This window comes from Synchiropus splendidus, chromosome 13 (genome assembly GCF_027744825.2).
Source record: "Synchiropus splendidus isolate RoL2022-P1 chromosome 13, RoL_Sspl_1.0, whole genome shotgun sequence".
Classification (NCBI taxonomy): Eukaryota; Metazoa; Chordata; class Actinopteri; order Syngnathiformes; family Callionymidae; genus Synchiropus; species Synchiropus splendidus.
In genome coordinates, this window is record NC_071346.1 from 5,030,732 (window position 1) to 5,054,202 (window position 23,471).

General features: G+C 48.0%; 1 protein-coding gene across 3 annotated transcripts in view; it reads right to left on the reverse strand.

The window, feature by feature from the left end:
- Positions 1 to 23,471, reverse strand: part of LOC128769367 (contactin-associated protein-like 4) — a 51,923-nt gene that overhangs the window by 5,597 nt on the left and 22,855 nt on the right. Inside the window, exons 1-19 of one of the 3 annotated variants that reach the window (XM_053883030.1) lie at positions 20,998 to 21,348; positions 20,201 to 20,394; positions 17,515 to 17,662; positions 17,229 to 17,438; positions 13,814 to 13,983; positions 13,266 to 13,397; positions 12,482 to 12,749; positions 12,186 to 12,335; positions 11,959 to 12,124; positions 8,948 to 9,054; positions 7,592 to 7,711; positions 6,569 to 6,763; positions 5,675 to 5,837; positions 5,169 to 5,296; positions 4,919 to 5,089; positions 3,133 to 3,351; positions 595 to 834; positions 271 to 495; positions 46 to 179 (exon numbers count right to left, since the gene is read on the reverse strand). In XM_053883030.1, coding sequence (XP_053739005.1) covers positions 46 to 179; positions 271 to 495; positions 595 to 834; positions 3,133 to 3,351; positions 4,919 to 5,089; positions 5,169 to 5,296; positions 5,675 to 5,837; positions 6,569 to 6,763; positions 7,592 to 7,711; positions 8,948 to 9,054; positions 11,959 to 12,124; positions 12,186 to 12,335; positions 12,482 to 12,749; positions 13,266 to 13,397; positions 13,814 to 13,983; positions 17,229 to 17,438; positions 17,515 to 17,662; positions 20,201 to 20,394; positions 20,998 to 21,016 — 3,159 coding nt within the window. In that variant the 5' untranslated portion in view covers positions 21,017 to 21,348. Of the gene's footprint in view, positions 1 to 45; positions 180 to 270; positions 496 to 594; positions 835 to 3,132; positions 3,352 to 4,918; positions 5,090 to 5,168; positions 5,297 to 5,674; positions 5,838 to 6,568; positions 6,764 to 7,591; positions 7,712 to 8,947; positions 9,055 to 11,958; positions 12,125 to 12,185; positions 12,336 to 12,481; positions 12,750 to 13,265; positions 13,398 to 13,813; positions 13,984 to 17,228; positions 17,439 to 17,514; positions 17,663 to 20,200; positions 20,395 to 20,963; positions 21,349 to 23,471 lie in introns of those variants that run through there. The other 2 variants (XM_053883031.1, XM_053883029.1) reach the window with 2 other exon arrangements.

Genomic DNA, 23,471 nt, shown 5'->3' on the forward strand with positions numbered 1-23,471 from the left:
ACTTGTTTACAGCAGGGTACCAGACGTGCGTGTGTGTGTGTGTACCTGTACAAACACACTGTGGCTCTGCCGCTGGATGATGACAGAGTGAAGCTGCCCGTCGGCCAGACTCTTCACTCGACTCCTCAACACGTCGGCGTCTTTGTTGCTGTCCAGCTTGTACCGAACCTCCAACTTTTCTTCTCACACACACACATACACAGAGATGCACCATGAAAACCTGGTGGTAGAAGTCCATGTCCAGAGAGCAGCATCAGCTCAGGTCCTCACCGTGCTTGTTGACCAGCAGAGCCAGGTATTCTCGGTAGTAGGAGCTGACGTAGAGCAGCAGAGCTGGACTCTGGCTGGTCCTGAAGCTCAGGGAGACGTTCTCTCCGCGCAGCGTCACGTCGGAGTAGATGGAGGACGGTGCAGCGCTGCTGTTCCTCATCAACTCGTACGGCTCCTTGAAGGTGTAGCTGACCGAGGTCTGTGGCGTGAAGCTGGCCGACACCTCTGGATGATGGAGAGGAGAGAGAGAGATGGAGGCAACTGGGCTCCACAGAGCTCCGTCCAGGATCCTGGTGGGTGAAGAAGAACAGGAGGATCTGGTACCTGTCTGGCAGAAGACGCCCACGTAGGCCGAGCGGCTGCAGTCGCACTTGAAGCCGCTGTCCCGCTCCACGCAGCGCCCCTGGTTGCGGCAGAGGGAGCCATAGCTGCTGCAGTGGCCCGGGCAGCCTGGGTGGACCCCGGGTGTGATCCTGGCCCGCTCCTCCAGGTCCAGGGTGGCTCCGTTCAGCTGCAGCGAGCGAATACAGCCGCGGAAGCCTTTCTGCCGGGACGCCGTTCCCCCTGGAAACATCACCACACAATGAGCCAAAAGCTCGACCTGGGGCGCCAGGTTTACAGCATGATGCCAGTCAAGTTAGTTTTTAGGTTTTTTTATCAAGATTTTGACTTTTTTTCAAGGTATATGTCAACATTTGTCACATTTTATTTTCCTCCAGTTGAAGCTTTTGTCATTGTGTTTGGGAACTTCTCATCATATCCTGTTCTACTTTTTGTATTTTATATTCATTAGATGGGTTTTCCATTAAGTGGATTTGATTTTTTTGTGAACATATTTTCATTTTTGTGACAGTTTCTCCTCAAGTGGGCTCTGACACTGTCCTTTTTTTCCCATGTGTTTCATTGTTATAAAATTCAACGTTTTGCATTGCTGTTTTTGCAATATTTTCTTTGTCCTTTTCTTTTTTTTCTTCAATAGACTTCATTCTTTCATGACAAACAAGAGTGGAACTCTGGTGTTAAAAATAACTCCTCAACAACGTCTTAAAATGTTGCTGACTCATCACTTTCATAACCTGCGGTTAACATTAGAAAAAAAAAATTCAAAATAAAATTTGTATTTTGACAATAAGGTCCCTAGGGGGGATCCCTGTGGCGCCCCGTTGCTCGCTGCACTGCGTCCACATCTCACACTTCTCTCTGGAAATGTGCCAAAAACTGTTCGACTGTGATCTGGAGTCAAAATCCCGCTCAGATTCAAAGGTTTCAGTCGAAGTCTTGACTCTGTTTTGATAAACTCAGATCGTCTTTGAAGAATAATTTCACTAATTGCGTTCACCCACTCGCTGGCTTCTATTTCCTGCTCTCGTCAGGTGAGAGACTTTAATCGTCCCGCTGGATGGGAGTTGGTTGGAGGCTCTCGCGGACCTCCTGCTGCGAGCTTTGATCCTTGGACAAAGTCAAACTTCTGACGCTGCCTCGTTAGACATTTACATAGCAGAGACGGAATCTTGTAGCTGTTACAGTTGAAACACTCTGACTGAGGCTCACGTCAGAATCATGTTTGATGAATCCCTAGAAATGTGGTTTGTACAGCGTGAGCCGCTTTCATCGCACCCAGCAGATCAATAGCCACCAGGATCCCTGCCAACAGCAACATGGCCGCCCCACAGACTCACACCAGTCTTGGCGCAGAACCGTATGGATTCCCACCGATCGAGTGCGTTGATAGATGAAGTATTGATCGGTGAGGAGTCGAGCTCTAACACGCCCTGTTGTTAGTAATCACAGCTAACCGTCAAAAACATGACTCAGCGCTTTCACTTAAAGGCCGAATCAGCATGTAGGACGTCAGCAGGAAGGAAGGAGGCTGTTTGTTGTCGATCCATTTCCTGTCCGTTCAATTGAAAACATAGAAGAGAGTTGAGCTGAAGAGCGGAATTCACTTCCCGGCTTCAGGACTCACTCGGATGTGTTGGACCCCGAGAGTTCAGGGAGTCTGGTAGAGTGTCGGATTTTAGTCTGGAACATAGGGATGGATCTACAGCGCCCTCTGGATGGCACCTGTCGGACTCAAAACTGTGACTCAAGTTTGGAGCGACTCGGCGTGTTTGGAGTAACACAGTGCCTCCGCTCTGAATACCTAAATTTGGGAGTTGTTTGGAGTTCTGCCTTCCGCTCGAGCGTTTGGTGCTGCAAATTTATGACTGGCGATTATTGTTTTGTGGTCGGGCAGAGCTGACTCAGCGTTCTTTAAGCGCTGATGACTTTCACCCGGCCTCATCTGAATATTTATTCCGCCGTAGATTAAACGCAGCAATCTCAATATTGCCGAGTGAGCAGGGTGATTTTTTTTACGACCGCAAGACGCTGAGGACTTCATCATCAGTCAGAGAGTGTCGACCATAGGAGCAAGAGAAACACATGAGGAGGTGCCTCCAAACTCACAGGTGTTGAGGTGGAACTGGGCATCATGGCGGCAAAATATGCATTCACACCTGAACACAAACTCCACTACACACAGAGGCGCACCAAAGCTCCCACTCCAGCACACACCTAAATGAAAACACACCCACAAACTGGCACACACCGAGTCTTTGTGAAGGTTGGACAGCTGAATGACAACCCAAACAGTTTCTGCCCACCAGCGAGGCGACAGGGAAGCTTCCGTGAGACACACCAGATAACAAGCTTTAGCAAGTGTGTGTGTGTCTCAGAAACTTGAATACACAACACACACATGCATGGATTAAAACACACAAAATTGGTTACGACCCAAAGTCATTACACATGGAACTATTCTTCACACAGGAAACCCACACACACGCGCACTAAAGTGGAGCAGTTCGCTGCTGGACTCACCGATGAAGAGCTGGCTGTTGAGCTGCAGGTGGAAGTGCCCGTCAGCAGGAGCCTCCTGAGTGGCCACAGGAAGTTGGTCCAGCCTCAGCGTGGCCTCCTTCACGTTCCTCTCAGCTCGGACCTGGTGCCAGCGGTCGTCGTTCAGAGCCACGTCCGAGTCCACGCGGACCTCCAGCGGCCCGTTCCCCACGTCGAAGGAGAAGAGGACCTGGGTGGGGGCTGAGAGGAGCAGGAGGGGGAGGAGCTTAGGAACAGGAGCCAGACTTAGATGAGATCTTCCCCAGGGGAAGGAGGTCAAGCATCTCGGGGGATGAAAGAGCTGAGCCAAAAGATGGTTTCTCTGAAGCCCGGATGATTAGAGACGACTATAATTCCAAAATCAATCTGCGTTTGATGGAAGAAACTCCAGAGGACTCTGACTCCTCAAAGGTCCCACAGCAACGTTTCACTTTAGAGGATGGGAACAACAACGATAATGAGTCTTACTGAATCGTCAACACAAACAAGTCCTGCCCGGCAGCGAGGCGACGGAGAAGCTTCTGCAGAGACGCCAGGGATAACAAGCATCGGGAAGTGTGTGTGTCGGAGGCCAGACCAGTCTTTTAATTACTCGCCAGCAACAACAACACGTGTGCGACGCGGAGCAGCCAGACTCTTTTGTCTTCAACTTAACTTTCAGCTCAGTCTTAGCCACAAACACCTCAGTCTCACGCTCGCCTACACACCTGGAGACAACCTCACTTACGGCCGTGTTCAGATTCACTTAATGTACACCAAAGCCCTCATCACACACAAACAAAAAGACACACACCCACACCAGGGATCGCACACATTAAAAACACACTACGCTACTACGCTACAAAATACTAAACACAACATAAATCCCAGCAAAAAGACACACCACCAGGCTTCAGACCTCAGGTGTTCTTCAGTATGTAAAGCTTGAAAGGTCGGTGAAACAGAGGAGATGGAGATGGAGAGAAGAAGAGAAGAAGTTCCTGGGAAGCGAACCAACGTCCCTCCCTGCCGACAGCCATGAAGCAAAATGGCGCCTCCTTTATAACTTCATTTCCTCGACTGCATCTTCAAGTGAGCCGCAACTGAAGCAGCAGCATGTGATTTCCCCGGAGAAGGAAGCAAGAGGTGCTTCCATCCACTCCGGATTAGCTTGTGTTGGAACCCTCCTCCTGCGCTTTAAACACGGGCTCCTCTGTGAATCAGCAGTGTGTTGGGTCGCGTCCCCGATGCCGCAAGGACGCCGGCGCAGCTGTATTTCAGACGGAACCCTCGACAGAGGGCCGTAAAAGACCTCGCCGCGATTCAACGACGCCGTAAACCAAACGGCAGCGAGCGGGTTATTACCCTCGTAAACTAAACCCCAAACTGCAGCGAAGCTGCGGGATATTTGTTCTCATCCTGATACACAGACACATGTCGCTCCTAAAATTACGCACTTGTCTCTTAGCTTCTTGCCGTGAAACTCACTCACGTGGAACCAGGGTTCTTTAATCAGTAGCTCAGAATTCTGTTGTCAACAATAAACAACTCATGAGGCTTCGACTTGAGCCCTGTGACTTGAGTTCGAGTCGAGTCTCTCAGAGCACTGACCAGGTTTAACATCCTGACTAAAGTCTGATTCTGACTCAAAAAGATCCAAAACACATCTGAAATACAGGAAATGATGTTGGCGAACATGTAGCTTCATGCTAGCATGTGAGAAACACAGTAATGTATGTTTAAGAGTCAGTCCTGAGACCCAGCGCTGGCATGTTTGCATCACACTCACAGCTCAGCTCGATCCGGATGAAGTCCTTGATGCCCAGGTTCTCCAAGAAGACCCCGGCAGACGCCGTGGTCTTGAACATGAAGGAGATCTCGGCACTGAGCTCGCCGTGGAAGGTGGGGAAGTGGAGGTACGACGTCTCTTTGGCGAAGAAGGCCGCGTTCCAAAAACTCTCTACGACACAAAAGCAAGGAGGGGCTGTCACAGCGACACCTAGTGGTGGGATCCTGGTGTGGAATTTAGACGCACTTACTGTCTCCGTGGCAACGCAGCGGGCCCACCTTGTAGGCCGCCTCCGACCCAGGTCTGTTGACGTCGCCCAAGACTAAAGACCTGACGGGCAGACTTGTCTTGTGGGTGATCAGACCCGAGTCTTCGTTCCTGAGAGAAGACCAGTAAAGGATCAGAGTTGGAGATTCAAGTACTTTCATTTACAAAGTTGAGATCCGGAAAGTTCTCTTGCCACATAGGGTTCGAGTCACCAAACTCGACCCTGAAATCCGTGAGAACAAACGCAGCTTTAAAATAAGCTCCTGCAGTTCTGCTGTTGTCAGGAAGATTATGTGCAGAAATAAACGGGCCGGCAGCACTTTGTGACTCTGCTGAAATATTGAAGAGCTGCTGCACTCTTTAAAAATAGAGGCTGCTGTTCAGACGGACGGGAGCGGAGCGGCAGGCTCGTTTACAGCGGCAGGGAAGGCTGTTGCCAGCTTACCCTCCCTGACCCGCTGTCGCACACACTAGAGGTCGGAACAGTACCAGTCGGAGCGGTCGGCGTCACAGTTGCAGTAGTGATGAGGGTCCACGCAGTCGCCCTGCAGGCCGCACCGGCACTGCTGGCTTCCTGGCTGAGCGCCGGCCCAGTAACTCTGGCGACGACCAGGACTGGGACCACCGGACCACCAGCTGGAGGGAGAGCCCTCTGGAAGACAGGCCACACAAGTGACACATGAATGTTGGTTCTGCCTCGCATTCCATTTTGACTTTATTCATCTTTCTTAATCCGCATTAAACCAACTCTTCTTTTATCTGTCTTTTATTTTAGGCCTCTTTATCATCTATTCAAGTTTTTCTTTCTTGAAGGACTTTTTTTCTCTCCAGGGTTTTGATTTTTTTTAACCTAGTGCCACTTTAGTTTCACCTTCTTTCTTTTGCTATATTTTTGTCGTTAATTTATTGGGACTAATTGTTTTTTTTATTAATGAAAACAATCGATTTAATTAAAAAATCTTATTTACACCCGGTTTTTAGGCTGAGAAATTATTGAAATTGTTTATTTATTTATCACCATGCACAGCTTTTCATCTTTTTATTTCTGATCTCAGGACTCATCCTCTGAATGAGTCACGTGACCTGTTGTAGTTTCCTCCACAGATGAAGAAATCTTCACAGCGACACCAGACAGCTGAATATTGTGTGCCGCCAGCCCGAGCGCTGGCGGCGTGAGGGAAATGTTATTAGGGTGAATGTGAGGAAAGTGGTGGAGACAGAATAATATTAAAAACACGGTTTACAACATCAGGCTGGAAGTCTGATTCTGTTTGCCGCTGAAATGATTTTACGTCTCGTCAGAGCAGCTTCTGTTGCACCACAGTTCCTGACTCAGCAGTAATTAGGACGTGGAGCGGAGACAGAAGGTCCTTAGGAGGGCACCTGGAGTGTTGAGGAGGCGGGACTTCCTGCACTGATACGACAGCTCCTGCTCGCAGTGGTCTGATTGGCCGAGGACGGCCGACAGCTGCTGCTCTTCCGTCGCGTAGTTGAAGTGGACGACGTGTGGATTCGCTCGGGATCGCACTCTGGTCAGCTCCGTGTTGTTGTGCCTGATCACCATCCAGGTGGTCTCCTCTAGAAGACACACAACAGAATCAAGTGGGGAGGCAGGGAGGAGAGATGATAGGAAGAATGAGGGAGTATGGTGGAGATTGAGGAGGAAGTGAGAGAAGGGAAAAAGGAAGTGCAAGACAAGGAGGAAGAAGAGAGGAAGAAGTCTGGGAGAAGAGGAGGAATTTCAAAAGCGATGGAGGAGTGAGAAGCGATGGGAAGAAGTAGAGAGAAGGAGTTTTAAAGTGACAGATGTGGAAGTGAAGAGAGATGGAAGAGGAAATGATTGAGGAGGATGTGAGGATAGATGGCGAGGAAGTGAAGAGACAGAGGAATGAATGCGGAGAAATGAGAGCTTCAAAGAGAGAGGAGCGTGTGAATAAAGCTAAGAGATGAAGGAAGAAGTCTTAGAGTGATGGAGGGGAAATCAGGAGGAAGTAAAGAGACATAGAAGAGGAAATGAGGGAGTTAGGAGGAAGCGTTGAGATTGAGGAGGAAATGAGAAAGGACAAAAAGGAAGTGAAGAGAAGAAGAAGAAATGGAGATGGATGTGAGAAAGAGATGGAGGAGTGATAAGTGCTGGGGAGGAAGTAAAGAGAGGAAGTGTTAAAGTGATGGATGTGAAGGAAGTGAAGAGAGATGGCAGAGAAAGTGAGGGAGTGTAAAAGAAGTGTTGAGATTGAGGAAGATGTGAGTACAGATGGCGAGGAAGTGAAGAGATGGAGGAATAAATGAGGAGGAAGTAACAGAGAAAGGAGGAAGTGAGGAGTAATGGAGGGACGAGGCAAGACAGACTGAGGAGTGTGTGTGTGTGTGTGTGTGTGTATGAGTGTGTGAGTGTGTGTGAGTCACCTGTCATGTTGCAGTACACCAGCTGCGGTCTGATCGGTCCACTCCCGTCCACATCGATGTAGAAGTGTCCGGACGTGTTGCCCTGGTGTTTGTAGGCCTCACAGGACTGTTGGTACACGGCTGAGGAGCACAGTGACAACTATAAGACCTCAGCTCGACAAGTCTGGTGCAGGTCAGGCTCCTGAAGAAGAAACTTCTAGTCAGAGAAGTTTGGGAGCAACTGGCTCCAGGTCAGCTGACTCCCGCCGCCGGCTGGTATTTCATGCAGGGTTACCTTCTCGTCACGCCAACAACCCATGTTCCCTCCTGACACCAGTAAAGAGCGCTAATCCAGCCGACCCGCAGCAGCTGTTTATCTCGCTCCTCCAGAGCGCTCGCTCACCTGACCACAGTCAACTGCGACTCCCCCGGTCTCCTCTCCTCACCAACCCAAAATGTTTCCCCGAGACATTCATCCGAGTCCAACTCATCCGAAATGATGCGACTCGGTTCAGCGACGTCGTTACACAGATATTAACAGGAGGCTCTGGAGCTGAAATATTAGCAGTAGTTAGCCGCCGCAGACCAGCGGAGGCAGGGAATGGCCAATAAAGCCAAAGAGTGACGACAGAATCTCTCCACCGCTTTTATTTGTTCGCTTTAATTTCTCCTCGGAGGGCAACGAAGTCATCAGTTCACCTCCACTGTTTCTGTTATGTGCCAGTTTATCACCTCTGCACATTCCTGGCTTTCTGATTCCCTAATTTGATCTGTCAGAAGCAAATGCTCTGAGTCAAATAACTCAGATTCAGAGAAAACACATCTCAGTCTGCATGTGCTGAATCGTCAGAAAAGTCTACGATGAGGCGGTGGAGTGAACACATGACGCTGGTTCCAATTTCTATTATAGAACAGATTCGTGCTGTTAGCTAACCCGTGAGTCACAAGCCTCATTTCATTCAGGTTACCGAGTCTGGTTATAAGGTTCTGTATCCCAGTCAACAACTTAACCGCACCTGCTTTCTAAGGTTTTTTCCCCCTAGTGGGATGCGAGTGAAACTGTGTGTTACATAGAGAATTGTTTAGGTATCGATGTGTTACATCACCAGAGGGCTCCCTCTTGCTCAACATCTGACTCGTGGAAGATGAGTTGTATGAACTGTTTGATTCATTTTGTGGCAGTACATTGTTCTCACAACGCAGACAGGAAGTGGCTGTCACACTGGACTTGCTAAACTTGAAAATAAGTGAGTCCTACTTATAAATAAAGAGAGTCCCACTCATCTGGGTGACTCTATTCTTGTTGTTGGACTAGAATGTTTTCAACCCAGATGTCTGTTAATGCCGTCTGGGCTTGGTGCCACAGTGTTGACTCACAGCTGTGGCAGGTGGCGCCACTGTATCCGATGTCGGAGCAGTTGCAGTGGAAGTTGGTCCAGGACTGAGTGCAGTGTCCACCGTGTTCACAGCGACTCGGGGAACACCTGAGGAGCAACAGATGATCTGTTATCGTCTTAAAATTATTCAAATTGTTCATTTTTTTTAAATGAGTTGCAAAAGTCACTATTAATATAAGTAAAATAAAAATTTTTTTAAAGCATTTATTTTCAATATAAATATTGAAAACATCAATGAAACCATGAAATTCATCAGAGGAAAGGTGATTTTTGATTTTGTTGAAATTGGAGCCGAGTTGCGGTGCGGCCATATTTGTAGTCTTTGTTGCTTTTTATTTAAAACATACGTTTTTAGAAAAAAGCAGCCATTATGTGAATTTTAACTAAATGTATCTTTGTGAATAGAAGCATTTAAAATGTTATTTTAATGCATTAGCTGCCTGAGGAGTATCGGTGATTAGGTGACTATAAAAAAGAAAATATCCGTAAATGAAAATAAATCATTTTTTGTGATGTAAAAGTTGAACACCTAAGATAAAAAAAGTTAAATATCATCTTAAGAAATTATAGCAAGAAAAAAATCCATAATTAATGCAAAGAAAAGTTTCATAAATTTGCATACGCTTATATTTTGGGGGTCTGGTCAGGGTCACGGCAGGTCAAGTGTGAAAACGCTGACGCGAGAATGTTTACACACACCACACACTTACAGTAACTCAGCTACACTGACCGCCCCACTGAACTCACCAGTACATGTTCACCCCTGCACAACATCTCGAGGGCACGAATTCAATCACCAGCACGCACGCAGCGCTGGAGCGGATGTTTGCAGCTTCTCCTGCTGTATTTTTCTGCTGCTCCGACGAGTCGATCCGATGCAGGGCAGCGAGCGCAGAAACAAGCGAGCATTTAATTAAACTCGCTGGAGCAGGCTCCTTATCTGGCGGGGGGATGTGCCGCTGGTTCAATATTTGTCCCTACATTTAATTCACTGTCTGCTGCGCCGGTGTCGGTGCCCGCAGGAGAAGCTTCATAATGCTCGTAATTGTCCGATTAATTGTGCTGAGATTTGCCCAAGCAACCAGACGCCACTTGATTGGTTCCGCTCCCTTCTTTCCTGCGTCGGCTCCGCGGGGGTCGCGGTTATCACTCTGATCATCGTCCACACCGCAGTGATCTGGTCCCAGTCTCCCCGAGTCCTTTCACAAACATGGAGCCAGTGACTAGAACTTTTGCATCCTGAAGTCGCACAGCAGCTTCTAGAAACTTTGGGCCACAGTCTTTTGGATGATGTGGAGGAGGTCCATGAGTTGTAGAGTCATTGCTAGCTTGATGAGTCATAGTGAGTTCTCTAGTCAAACTGCGAGTGCTGCTTCAGGTCCGAGCTGACGAGTTGCATCGAAACCACGAGTCTCATGTGAGTCTTGCCTCGGATTATTGAGTTGTATCCTGCAGTGAAGGAGTCATAGCAAGTCCTGCAAAGAGTTTTCCTATTACTGGTACTCGCTAGACTTTCATCACCACTCGGCATGGGCTCAAAGTGAGTCAGAGTGAGTTGGAGTGTATCAGAGTGAGTCACTGTGTCAGAATGGTGGACGTTTTGACAAGTAATATTGTTGCGTGTTCAATCATATTTGCACACTTCAGCCTCATATGTCCTTCATTCATTGTGCAATGACTTGGAGTTTTTGAGAGTTCTAAAGTGACTTGTGTTGCAGGTGTCGATGAGAAAAGTCGACAGAATCCCTGCGTGGTGTCTTTAAAAGTTCATTTTGTCATCTCAGGTTGGATCTCGACTGTCAGAGAGAGTCATCACCAAGTTTGCTGGGAGTTCGGCAGCTGGTGATTCTTGCGGAGAGACTGCAAGTTTGACTCATGTCGAGAAAACCTAAGCCGAGTCAAGACAGATGTCTATGAGGGACGGACCAAGTAAACGGACCATTAAAAAAACTGGACTGGATTTTGGGCCCTCACAGTCTTGGTCATGGTGTCTATACGGTGTGCTTTTCCGTTTCGACTTGTGTCCAATGAGTCACCACTCTGCGTTTGGTCACAGGTGCAGCTGAAAGTTCCCCATGACTTGAACAGCTAGTGCCATGAGTGAGTACCAAGAGTCATCCCACCAGTTTCAAGCAGAGTTTGACAGGAAGTTACTTTTGCCGCTAAAGTAATCAACGTCAACTAGCTAGCGATACTCAAGACAAGACCTGAGTCAAGTTTAGTATCGTTTTGAGTTTTAATGCGAGTCTCAGTGTGGTGCTGTACAGAGTTGTCCACGGGACGTCGGGAGTCGTCGTTGACACTGCGATTTGAATCACACAGACCTTCGACATGCCTCTCTATAGCACAACTCACTGAGGGAGTCAAAGCCAGTTTCAGTATATCATGAGTCTGTGGCTTGCTGTAGCTGCTATTCGGGCGAGTTCTCGAGTGACTTGTATAGCTAGTGGTCTCATCGCTCCAGATGACGGGCTGCAGACAAAACTAAAATCTCCCAGTCGCTACTCTTCCCCACTCGTCTGGAGTTCACTCAGCCCCAGTTTATATTCGTCCGGACTCAACCTGACTCCTCGCTGCTGTTAGCAGGAGACAGTTTGGAGGAAAGTTTCCTGCGGAGGAAGATCCAGCCGACGTGTCGGACGCTATTTTGGAGACGAATGTGGCAGTCAACAGTTTCCAAAGTCTGAATGCAACATATTCTTGAACAGCGTGAGTTTTGTGAGGAGTTCAGGCGGCGTGTGGGCGTGAGAATAAATACCGCGGCTTGGCGCTGGCGCCTTATTATTCATGGTGGCGTCAGAAACTAATTCCATCCAGAACGATGGTGCGGCAGCAGGAACACACACACACATATTCAGTAGTAGCACCACAGCAACAAATCATTTCCTCGCGGATCGTCCTGGTGGAATGAGAAAAAGGCCAAACACAAACGGCTTCCTCCAAACACACGTTTCCTGTCTGGTAACAAGTCGCTCAGAGAGGACGACCGACCTGTCGAGGATCCCGCACATGTCGAACTGCAGGTCGCTGTAGCGGCCCAGCTGTTTCCGCTGCACTCGGATCAGGTCCACGGCAGACTGGTCCAGAGTCAGCAGCCGCAGACACCCCTGGAAGACGTTGAAGGGGTTCCTGCACTCGTGCTCGTCGTCGGGACACCCTGGGGAGTGGAGAGTGAGTCGACACGTCGGGCCCAGTGGGCTCCTAAAAACGCTTCTCACCGCCGAAGAAGACGTGGCCTTCCATGGTCACGGAGAAGGAGGGGCTGGCCTGGGCGCCGGACCCGTCCTCTCTGTCCACCGTAAGCGTCAGACGTCCACGTCTGGACTTCAGCTCCACTGAGTGCCACTGACCGTCGTTCAGAGCAGAACCTGCCGACCAGAACATCGAATCAGTCGACAACACCAAGTAGATGAACCACAAATCAGGAACACAACCAGAACCAATGTGCAGTGAATGTGGTTGTGTCCTTGAGAAGAACACTATAAGGTCATTCGGTGGGCGTTTGTGGACTGACCTGTGCTGAGCTCCAGCAGAGCTCGACCGCCTTTGTGTATCTGAAGACGCAGCCTGGCTTCACTCAGGTACAGCCAGGCCACGCCCCCTCGATGCGGCAGCTGAAAGGTGAGCAGGAGTCCGCCTCTATTCCACGTCCTGAACTGGAAGCCCATGGACAGACTCCCAGAAGACTCGTCCCCGACTCCCGGCAGCTGCAGGAAACTCCGCGGGCCGGGGAAGGTGAGCGCCACGGAGACGGGTTCGGCGCAAGCAAAGGTCACGTTGCCCTGAGTCGGAGAGGAGGAGGATCATTACGGTAAATAAAGGCAACATGAATATTAATCCCTGGCAGAGGTGTGTCGCCGCGACCCCCGTGTCACCGCGATCTCATCAGCCAGTCTCCTTAAGCAGGACGCGAGCATTAGCATAACGATAACGGAGGCAGAGAATAACATTAAGGAAGCGAACAGCAAAGTCACCTGCTGGTGCAGGAGTGGAGATAAAACCCAGCCGAATATCACTTTCAGCCATCGAGTTGATTCTGAATCAAGCGCAGCCACTATCAGCCGGCTGCATCTCCGCCCCAGGAGCACATGAGCCCATCACTGCTCGCCTGAGTGACGGCTGTGGAAATGAGCTGCTCAGTAACAAGGGGGCACCAGCTGTGTTTTGGTCGGCCAGCTCAATTGGGAGGCGGGTTGAAGCCAGGGTGACTTCAAATAAGTCTCCGGGGTTCTTGTCATGGCGCCACAGAATCATGAAGTCCTTCCACCCCCTGTCACACCGGGGCCAGAATAACTCACCGTCGTCGTGACTTGCGGATCGCCGCGTTTCGCCAGGTCTATCAGGCTGATGCCGTTGAGCTGCAGGTTCTCCAGGCAGCCGTGGAAGGGCTTGTTGGTCGGGTGAGGTTTCGGGAAGCCTCCCACATTCAGCTGCACCAACACAACAAACACAGGCCTATCAAAAACTGCCTTTTGGCTCAGCTCGTTCGACTGTCCATCCCTCGCTTCTCCCAACCCTTGCTGGACTCATTCCCACCCCATCTATCTGTCTTCAACCCAGATTACCCTCTTCGCAACCAGATTCTCTGGGGGAATACAGAGGTATCCAAGGTCAACTAGGTCACCCCACCATGGAGGGGTCCAGGAGGCATACAGACCGGCCAAGCCTCCACAACAGGCTAGACCATTTCAGAATCCCTAAAGCCACATAGTCAGGTCCTCCTCAAGTACAGGGTTGAAGGGTGATGTACCGTTCCCCCCCCGGACATCATGCTACCTCATTACCTTCTTTTTTTGATCACCATCTCCGTCCTGGTGATGCTCCGTCCAGTATCTTAAGTCCTCACCTGATGCACGTTCCAGTGGTCAAACTCTGCTGGGATCTTGATCTTCTCCACGTGCTTGTCCACGGTGAGGTTCAGGAGAGAGCCACGTCGCTCCACAGCGACTCGGTGCCAGTGCTGGTCGTCCAGAAGGCTGCCGAGGGAGATGAGACGTCGAGGGTCAGAAGCTCCACCTGCAGAGAGTAAACAAGCAAACAAACTTTATCTGCCGTTTTTACCAGTCAATATTATTGGAGCTAGGAAGTCCCAATTTTATTCCAATGATAAGAGCCACCTCAACTGGAGTCCAGAAAACCTGTATGTTATTTTGGTCATGGTGTTGACCACAGGTGAGACTAAAATCCAGAGCTTCATGTCTTGCCTCAGCTCTTCAAAGCAAACCATCCAAGTTCTTCAGCCCCTGTGAGACGTTCTCGCCACGGTCACTTCTTATCTCAACCAGGGCGTCAGAAGCCCAGATGCCAAAACCAACACTAATATGTGATGATTCGGGAAAACGCAGCACCGACGCTCGCCAGACGACATTAATGTTTGATGAGCTCGCGTCCAAGCCAGTGGATCCATTTCAGAAATCCCCCAAAGTGGAGGGAGAGAAGCCCTCTGTTTCTGCTGAGAAGAAGAGCAGCAGCAGAAAAGAGCTGAACACAGAGTCATTAAAAATGCATCAGGCGGTCTTGGGGGAGAAACCACTTCAGACAAACAGAGACACAAGAGGAGGACGGATTCGCTGGACAAGCGCGGCTTTGATGCTTCTGAGCAGAAGCCTGAGACACCGGGGAGTCTCGGTTGACAAAGACTCAAAAACAAGTTAATGGTAAATAAGTTTAGCCGTCCTACAGAGGGAATATTCATGACGGGGCGGCAGGTGGAGCCTTCTGACGCGGGGTGATTTTATTATTGTGTGAATGACTGGAAGACGGATCGATGGCAGAGCAGAGGGCAGAGAGGAGACGACGCAGCGTCGATGTTAATATAGAAGCCTCAACAGCTCTGTTCTTTCTCTTCATGTCCTCGCCTGTGATTCCTTTCTTCAATCCAGCAGGGAGACGGCGAAAATCAATTTCACTGCTTTTTCATCAGCGACTATAAACGTAAAGGTTCGACTCTGCAGCCGCGGTTTCCAGTCTCCACAGCAATTTGGGTTGATATCTTTGTGAGTAAATGAAGAAAAATACAGGCTGGCGAACTGAAACATGAAATTAGAATCAGGTTGTTTTCAGACGTCTCACACCCAGAGGAGTCGTTCCTTAAATTTAGAAGCCGTGAGGAGCCGAAGAGCCACATTGGTTCGAGTGGTCGCGGGGGTCAATGCGAGGGAGTCAGCTGCAAGAGACCTGCAAATGAGTCTGACTCCTGAAGAGAGTCACTCAGATTTGACTTGACACATCAACACTCAGTCAAAGGGTCAGGGTGACTTGTTGTGTTTATGACTCTTTTTCTGTGGTTTTGGGGGACCTTGAGTGGTGAGTTCTTGCCTTTGAGCCACGCAAAATGCATCAAATATTCAGTTTGTCTTAAAGTTTGGTAGATGTTGTGACATTTGTGGCCACAAGGGGGCTCCGAACACTCCTGATCACATTGACTCTTAAAGTTACTGATCCATATGTTAGAGTGAATCAGATGATTTACTGTGAACACATCTGCATGAGTCTGAAGAGGGCGAAAACAGCACATTTTGAGAGCTTTAATGTGAATAAAAGATGGGAGGTGCTGTCTCCAGATAAAGCGCGTTTGGCTCAAAAGTCCAACATGAACACAAGCAAGTCAGGTTTTGGCCGCTGACTTGATCCCGGCTGGAGAGCCGCACCCTGTCTTTTGTGAGAGCAGCGTGGATAAATCAAGACGCTCCATATTAAGCAGCTATTTCCTCACTCATGATGCTTAACCCCGCTTTCAAAACTAGTTTTGAAAAGCGTTTTTAAGCCACTGCACCGCAGACCTGTCCACAGTGCAGACAGCATCACTGACCTGCGGCTTATAGACCGCTGCAGCTTATGTATGAACAAGATCTATTTTCCTTCATAAATCTGGGTGCGGCGAATATTCAGGTGCGCTCCAAGTCCGGAAATTACGGTAATTACATTTCTTAGAACTTAAATAAATGATAATAATATAATAAAATAAGAAGAAGAATGAAAAAAAAATTATATAATAACAATAATAGAAATAATACTAATATAATAAAGACCATCAGACAAAAAACGGATGTGTTGGCTGAAAAAAAAAAATCACAAAACAAAAAAAAAAGTCGCTCTTCAAATGTATTTTTGCCGTTGAATGTAAATGTTTTAAAGCACTGTCAGCGAGGCGCTTGGCGCCGCCTCCTGGGATGCCACTTATCCTTCACTTGAGCAGCTGACCCGTCAGTAGCCGTTACACAACCCCGACACTCACAGCGAGGAGGGCCGGGGACAGGGGAGAAGACGTCGGCGGGAGAAATAATGAGGCCGGAAAACAAAAGGGCATCAGACTGAAGAGAGCAGATTACAAAAGCCGGTCGGAGGCTGAAGTCTCAGAAAATAAAAATGAAATTACAATCCTCAGATTAAATAGAACGAGAAGGCGACCGGGGAAAACAACGTTGTGGGCTCGTATTCACAGAGCAGTTACAGCTCATCAGCGGTGATACAGTGAGTGGATGGATGGGTGAACACATGACTGTGGTAACAGACTCTGACCAGAGATGTTGGACAGTGGAATAAGGGTAGAGTGAGGTGGTGAATGGTGGAGGGTTCTGATGGATGAGGGTGGATTTACTAAAAGAGAGGCGTGACTGTTGAATCACAGATGAACGGATGATGGATGAAAGTCCATTGCAAAGAGATGTCATGGTTGATGAGTGAATTATGAACGGCTTGTGAATGGATGACTAGGAGCACACACGGATGAATGGATTAAAAGTAAGAAAGTCTTCAACGGATGCATGGATGAATGTGTGGGCACGAAACCAGGTGAATGAGTGAAGGCTCGGCTGTTCTGTTCAATTTATGGATGACTGTGTTGATGAGTGAATGAATGTCTGGATGGAGGGATGAATTTCCAGTTGGGTGGTGAAGATAAGAAGGAATGAAAAGACAAATTCACTGGATCAACCATGAAAGCACGATGTTTAATGGGTGAACGTTTCAGAAGGGCGAATTAAATTCCACAACTGCTGGATGGATTAATGGGTCAGAACTGTATGGTTTATTGGACGCTCACATGGATGAGTGAGTGACTAATGAATGGATGCATCAACTTATCAATGAGTGGACTGGCTGCATCACCAGTGTTTCATAAGTGTTCAGGTGAGCAGCTTGGCAAAGATGCTTTCAGGGTGTGTCGCAGGGTTGGCTGCTCATCGACAGAGCCAGCTTTGAGAGAGCAGGTGGATTAACTGACTCGAAAAGAACCTGGAAATGACGAGCACAAAACAAACCTGTCCTGAGGAGCAGCAGCAGTTTTCCTCTCTCCAGCTCCACACTGAGTCCCAGGCCTGCCTCTCCCTCAGCACGCAGCAGCGACCCCGAGTTCCGCATCGTTTTGAACTTGAAGTTGAGCACTTCTCTGGGCGGCGGTTTGATCGCCGGGCTCGGCCGGTACGTCACACCGCCACCGCCGCTGCCGTCGAAACTGACCACAACGGAGGCTGTAATGAACACAGCCACCTTCAGTTCCCCCAGCGACGAGTGCAGCCCTCACATTCATTCCACTGTACCACTCACTGTAGGGGCAGCCGTAGGCCTCCAGTCGGAGTCCGATGCGTCCGTTAGGGTTCCAGCCCAGCGGGATGAGCCTGAGGAAGCGGGCGACCGTCGCCTGCTGAAGTTTGTACTGAACCACACTGTCGGCGTTGGAGTTTCCTGGAAAAGACTGAGAACATAAACCTCACTCAGATCTGCTCCAGTAGAAGGACAGGCCGGTCGTCTCCTAATGGAGAAAAGATACAGTGTTGATCAGGAAATGAGGTCACAGATGGAGAAGCTTCAGAGCTAAGGTTATCAACACTCCTCTTGGACCTTCATCCATTCATCCATAAATAACTTCCTCTTCAACAAAAATGTCGGCCCAATGTGTCACTACAACCTTCATCGATCCGTCTCCTCATACACTTGTTCAATATTCAAAAGGCATGCCGAGTCAGCAGAATTCAAAGCACCTGACTCTCATGGATTTACTGCGGTCAGTCTCTCTAATTGTTGACCAGGTTTAACTTCCTCCACAGCCACCTTCCGGAGTCTCTTCTGACTCTACAATATCAAGCGAGTCCCAGCCAACTGAGTGAATCCTACCGGGGTACAAAGCAGCAACTCCTACAGTTCACACACTCTCGTCCCGATACACAGGAACAGGAAGTGATGTCAGCCTCATGCACTGCCGACATGTGTGCGCTGCAACTTCTTTCCAACGTGACAGAAGAAGATTAAAAAGATTTCCTGACACTACTGTCAGCGATCCATTTATAAATAGAGGAATCTAATTTTACATCTAACGCGTTTGATGGCGTGTGACAGCTCCATTGTTGCGATGTTAAAATAATATTGGCTCTGATGAATCCAGCTCTCCGCCTCGCTCATCGCCTCCATCTGGCCGTCGCCTCTCATCACCTCCCTCCGCTGCAGTTGACTCGCAGGTTAACTGGCGCCTGAAGAAGTGCGAACAGCCTCAATCTGCATATTGGCTGCGTAATCAGCCAAGAGCTGCTGCTCAGGAGCTGATGTTTGCAGTGGAAGTGAATCAACGTACGACAAGTCAGAAGTTTCCTGGACACTCTGACTCTAAAGTGAGACGGCCCTGGATCAGCGCTCGGGACACGACATTCTTCATCATGACGGATCGAGTCTTCCTGAAGGTTGATTAAAATATTGATGCTCCAAAAGTATCTGTACTGAAGACTCATTTGGGCCTTTTTATTCTCAGTCTGCGGCAGCTTCAGGGAGTTTTCCAAACTTCTTAAAGTTCTCAGAACGGCTTCTTGTATTTGTCACATTGAATAAACTTCACACAGTTTAAAAGCTTCAAATATGATATTCAGGTCGGTAAGTGTGTCAGCGAACTTCAACCGTTTGCGTGTCTCCAGTGGGAGGAAAAAGAACAAACTGCTTTAACATGACTAACTATTTTCATGCATCTTAACCTCCCGGCTTCAATCACACATGAGAAAACGGCATGTGAGAATTGAAAATATCCCTCCGCGCGTTAATCCAGAGGCCGATTTCTCGGGCTGCGATGAGACATTTAAGATGCTTTATTCTCGCCGGCGGCTCGGGTTTCTCTCCTGACAGCCTCTCGCACGGAGGCTGAGCAACACTTTGAAATGTCGCTGGGATTGATCACAGTTCTGAGGATCACGTCAACACGTTTCAAGGTTTGACTCCTCGCAGGGCAAATCCTCGGAGCCGGGACCAAGTCTGCAGAGCTCTCCACTCCAAGTTGGTTTGAACGCTCGTCCACGCCGATGATGTCACGGCGAAAGCGTGTTAACTCTCAGAGATGAACGTGAAGCTCTCCCTCATCTTCATCAGCTGCTAAAGGACATCGTGAGAAACATTTCTTTGAGTGTTTCTGCGCGCGTCTGTAAAAGCTTGGGTCCATTAAAAGTGCACTTAGGACAGAAAACCTCTTAATTCAGCCGAGATGAAGTGCCTTCCTTGGTTCCCTTGAGCTGTTGAACTCTGAGAGGCTTTTGTTTCTAATCTTGACCTTCCTCAAAAATCATTAAAAGAAGGCCAACGTGGTGAAATACTTTCCCGCATCCTGTTTGTACAGGAGCGAAGGTTGACTTTAAAATAAAGCACCTTCAGGGAACTCTCTTTAGAAGCGCCCCCTGGTGGACAGCACGATAAATATGCAGGACTCCGAGTCTCGTCTTCACTGATGCTCGTATTGACAGGCGATCGCCGCTGCGGTCTCGGCGGGAAAGTGCCCTCCCTGCAGGGATAATCACATTCATCTGCAGCCTTTGACTTCTCATCAATAATGGATGAACGCAGGGAAGACTTGTGCTGACTGCGCGCACCTGTTGCCAAATACTGTCACGTGCTGCTGATGGACGGAGAGCGGAGAAGAGACACGCTTGTGGAAGCTGCATGTAATCCACTGTCACACCAGGAAAAATTGGCCACATCCAGCCCATCAAGCCAGTCACTGCACACCTTATTAAACCGTCGCTGAGTTGCAAAGCTAGTGCAGTGGGACCTGGGCTCACGAGCGTCTTGGTCGACATCGGTTTGTGTGGTCAACTTTCACGTCAATGCAGCCACTATCTTGTCTCAGCAGTACTAATACCCCCATGATCCTCTGCTCCAAAATGACTTTACTGTTCGCTGCAATTTCCGCGTCCCCCGACTAGACGGCGCACTCACAGAAAACGCCGTTTTCTTCTCAGAACCAGGAGCTAGTTGGACTCACCCCGACACTCTCCTCCTGTCGGTACTGCCTCCAGTTGTGTCCCGTGTCGCTGAACATCAGAAGGTACGACGTCAGCCAATCGGAGCTGCCGTAGCGCCCCTGAGTGGCCACCGCCGTGATGGCTGTCCGCACGCCCAGGTCCACTTCCAGCCACTGATGGGTGTCGGAGGCGAGGGGAGACCAGCCGCCCGCTCCTGGACACACAGACAGTTCACATTCAAGCTGGATTTAAACAACCTCCGACCTCTGACCTCAGGTCCTGTGGTGCGGCTCAGACCACTTTCAGTTGAGGATTGAAGCCCATACGCTACAATTGTCATCAAACAGAAGGTCCGCGACACACTACATTAGTAGGTGAATGAGTTTTTAATCAACAGAGTGAGGACATTTTGGCCTGTCCCTACTTTGTCGAGTCACATTTTGAGGATTAAAACTACAAAACAGCTTATTATAATTGTGTTTCAGGTGGTTAAGAGTAAAGGTTAAGTTTAACCATTTGGTTTAGATGGTTCAGTTTCGGATGCGAGGCTGGGGAAAGGGTTATGACAATGACGGTCCTCACTGAGACAAGAAGACAGACCTGTGTGTGTGAGAACCTGCACACTCAGAAGGACGCTGGTCAGCAGCTTCTTTCGAATTCTGTCCATCTGGTGTTTGAGCTCGGAGGCATCACATTGACCTGAGCAAGCACTTTGGTTCTCACACACACTCACTGACACACACACACACGCTTCCTACCACACTACAACATATTGAGTATTACTTCTCTGGGCATTTCCCCTCAGCAGGTCCCCCACCTTCCTCTGTCGTCATCATCCTCCAGTCACATGCTCCTGTCCTCCTTTACCGTGGACCTCATTGGTTGTCCTCCTCTTCTTCATCTCCAACACCTTTGGTCCAACTCTGACTCTCCTCCCCTGGTGTCTAACTTGGTCGCCAAACTTCTTCACCTGTCGCTCTGATCCGGTCCTTTCGAGTCACTCTCACATGCAACGACGCCTCAGAAATCCGAATTATTGCGTTAGTCCGACTAAAATCTGCTATACTTTTTTGGAATTTCTCTTAGACGGACGTGGCTAATGGGCGTAATAGCTGGACTAAACTAGCATGTAGCTCGACTAAGAGCCGCTTAATGTGCGGTCGCGCGAGCTTCCGCTACGCAGCGGAAGTAAACAAACTCGTAATGACGCCGAATAGCCGATACAATTGGGAAGTCGTGTGTGTAACCTGATGCAGTGTGTCTGCGGTGAACACGTGACAAACCTGATATCAATTTTGTAACTTGCGACGACGATGATCTGCAGATTTGTCTTCAACTACCGTCGTTTTGATCGTTAGTTCTCATAAGAACACGTGATTTCTTGGTTTGAGGAGACGACACCACCACGTTAGGTCATTGGAGTCAAGCCATCCGACAAGTTCGCGATCACAGTCAAGTCATCCGCAGCAAAAAAAACATTGCGCGTTTAGACGAAGCATTACGTTAGCAGTGAGCTGTCGTGCAAGAAATGTCCGCAACTCGAAATAAATTAATCTAATGAAGCCTTGTTGATTCTTTTTGCGGATGAAAACACAATCCTTGTATTCCTTTAATTTTTTTTTATTCTGTAGTCCATGTAAATACAGATTTTAGTTTAGTTTAGTTTAGTAGTGAAGTATGTTGAACTTTGACCTCCAATTACTAAAAAGTTTGCAAACCTCTGTCAAAACCACCGTCATATCCTGACAGGCTAAGATAGTGTCTATCACATGACAAAGTCTGGAGACATTCTACTGTATATTTTGGGAGAAAACAGTTTCATTGTGTAATTCAGCTAAACAGTATCGTGAACTTTGACCTCCAATTACTAAAAAGTTTGCAAACCTCTGTTGCTATATTAGTCGAGGCTAATACAAGACAAAGATTAATTCAATTTATTCAGAAATTTGAGAGTTTATTTCCAAAACCTGCCGTATGTTGATGCTCCATGACGGTGACAGCGTTGAACCCTCGCATGATTCTGGATCGCTGAAGTTAAACTAGCAGTTTAATCAGCACAATCGCTGTCAAGTTACAAGTTAGTTCGATATAACAGTCCGAAGCACCTTCTGTCAATTTCGATTGCTCTCCCTCTACGATTTTAGGAACCATTAGGGATGAAGAGCTCACGGCGCCACTCCGCGTCACGGAGCGACTACTCAGTAATTCGACTGAAACCAGGTGACTAAGACGCAATCGGATTGGTCGAGCTGTTGCCTTTAGTCGCGCTACTCTCTGCATCTCAATGAGAAGCTCAGTGCCTTCATCCCTGACTCACCTCACTGTGACTCCTGTCTTCAGTTCAGAGATGAGTCGAATCATTTCCATCAGCCATTTCAGCTCACACTTTCACACAGAGTTTATAAACGTCTCTATAAGTCACAATCTGTTTATGTCATCAATAGGTCGAGTCCCAGCTGAGAGCGAGTCAATGCTGTGATGACTCACAACCCCCTGCTGATGGTACTGACCAATGCTTCATAGCTCACCAATGTTGATTAAAACTGAGTTATTATTCCCTCCAACAACAGCCTCTAGCTCTAGGGCGAGCGCTTCATAGTCAATGATAAGCAGCAGCTTTACAATTCATCGACAAGTGGAAACGAAACTTTCTGTCTCATTAAATCGAAATGGAAAATAATGATGTGTAAAGAAGACAGAAAATGAATAAAAGTTAAAGATAAAATAACAATTAAAAGAACAACCAAAAAGGACATGAAGAATAAATGATGTGGAGAAAGAAAAGCATATGACAATAAAACAACATAATACATCAGGAAAAACTATGTAATTGAGGGAAAAAGGACGGGGAATTAAAAACAGTGATAATAAATGAAGTACATCACAATCTTATTTTAATTTTCTGTAAAATATTAAGCAATACTTACTGATAAAAAAATAAAACAATAAAACAATATAGAATTATTTGTGAAAAAAAAATACATTTGGTATTTAAAAAAATAATAATAAAATAATAATAGCTGTACTAAAAAGGAAATGAAATTGTGATATTATATTTTTATTTTATGTTTCTGAAAGTTGGATAAAGGAATGGTCTGTTCCGCGCTTGGTTAAATGGGCTCCGTGTGGTTCTGCAAACACACTCTAGTCGAACCCCCAAAGATCTAATCTACTGTGATGATGATGGTGGTGAAGAAGATGATAAGAACAGAGGAGTCGTAAGTGAAACCTGGAGTGAGTGCTGTTTCACTTCATTCATGCTTCTCCTGCAATCTGTCACCCGTAAAGAGT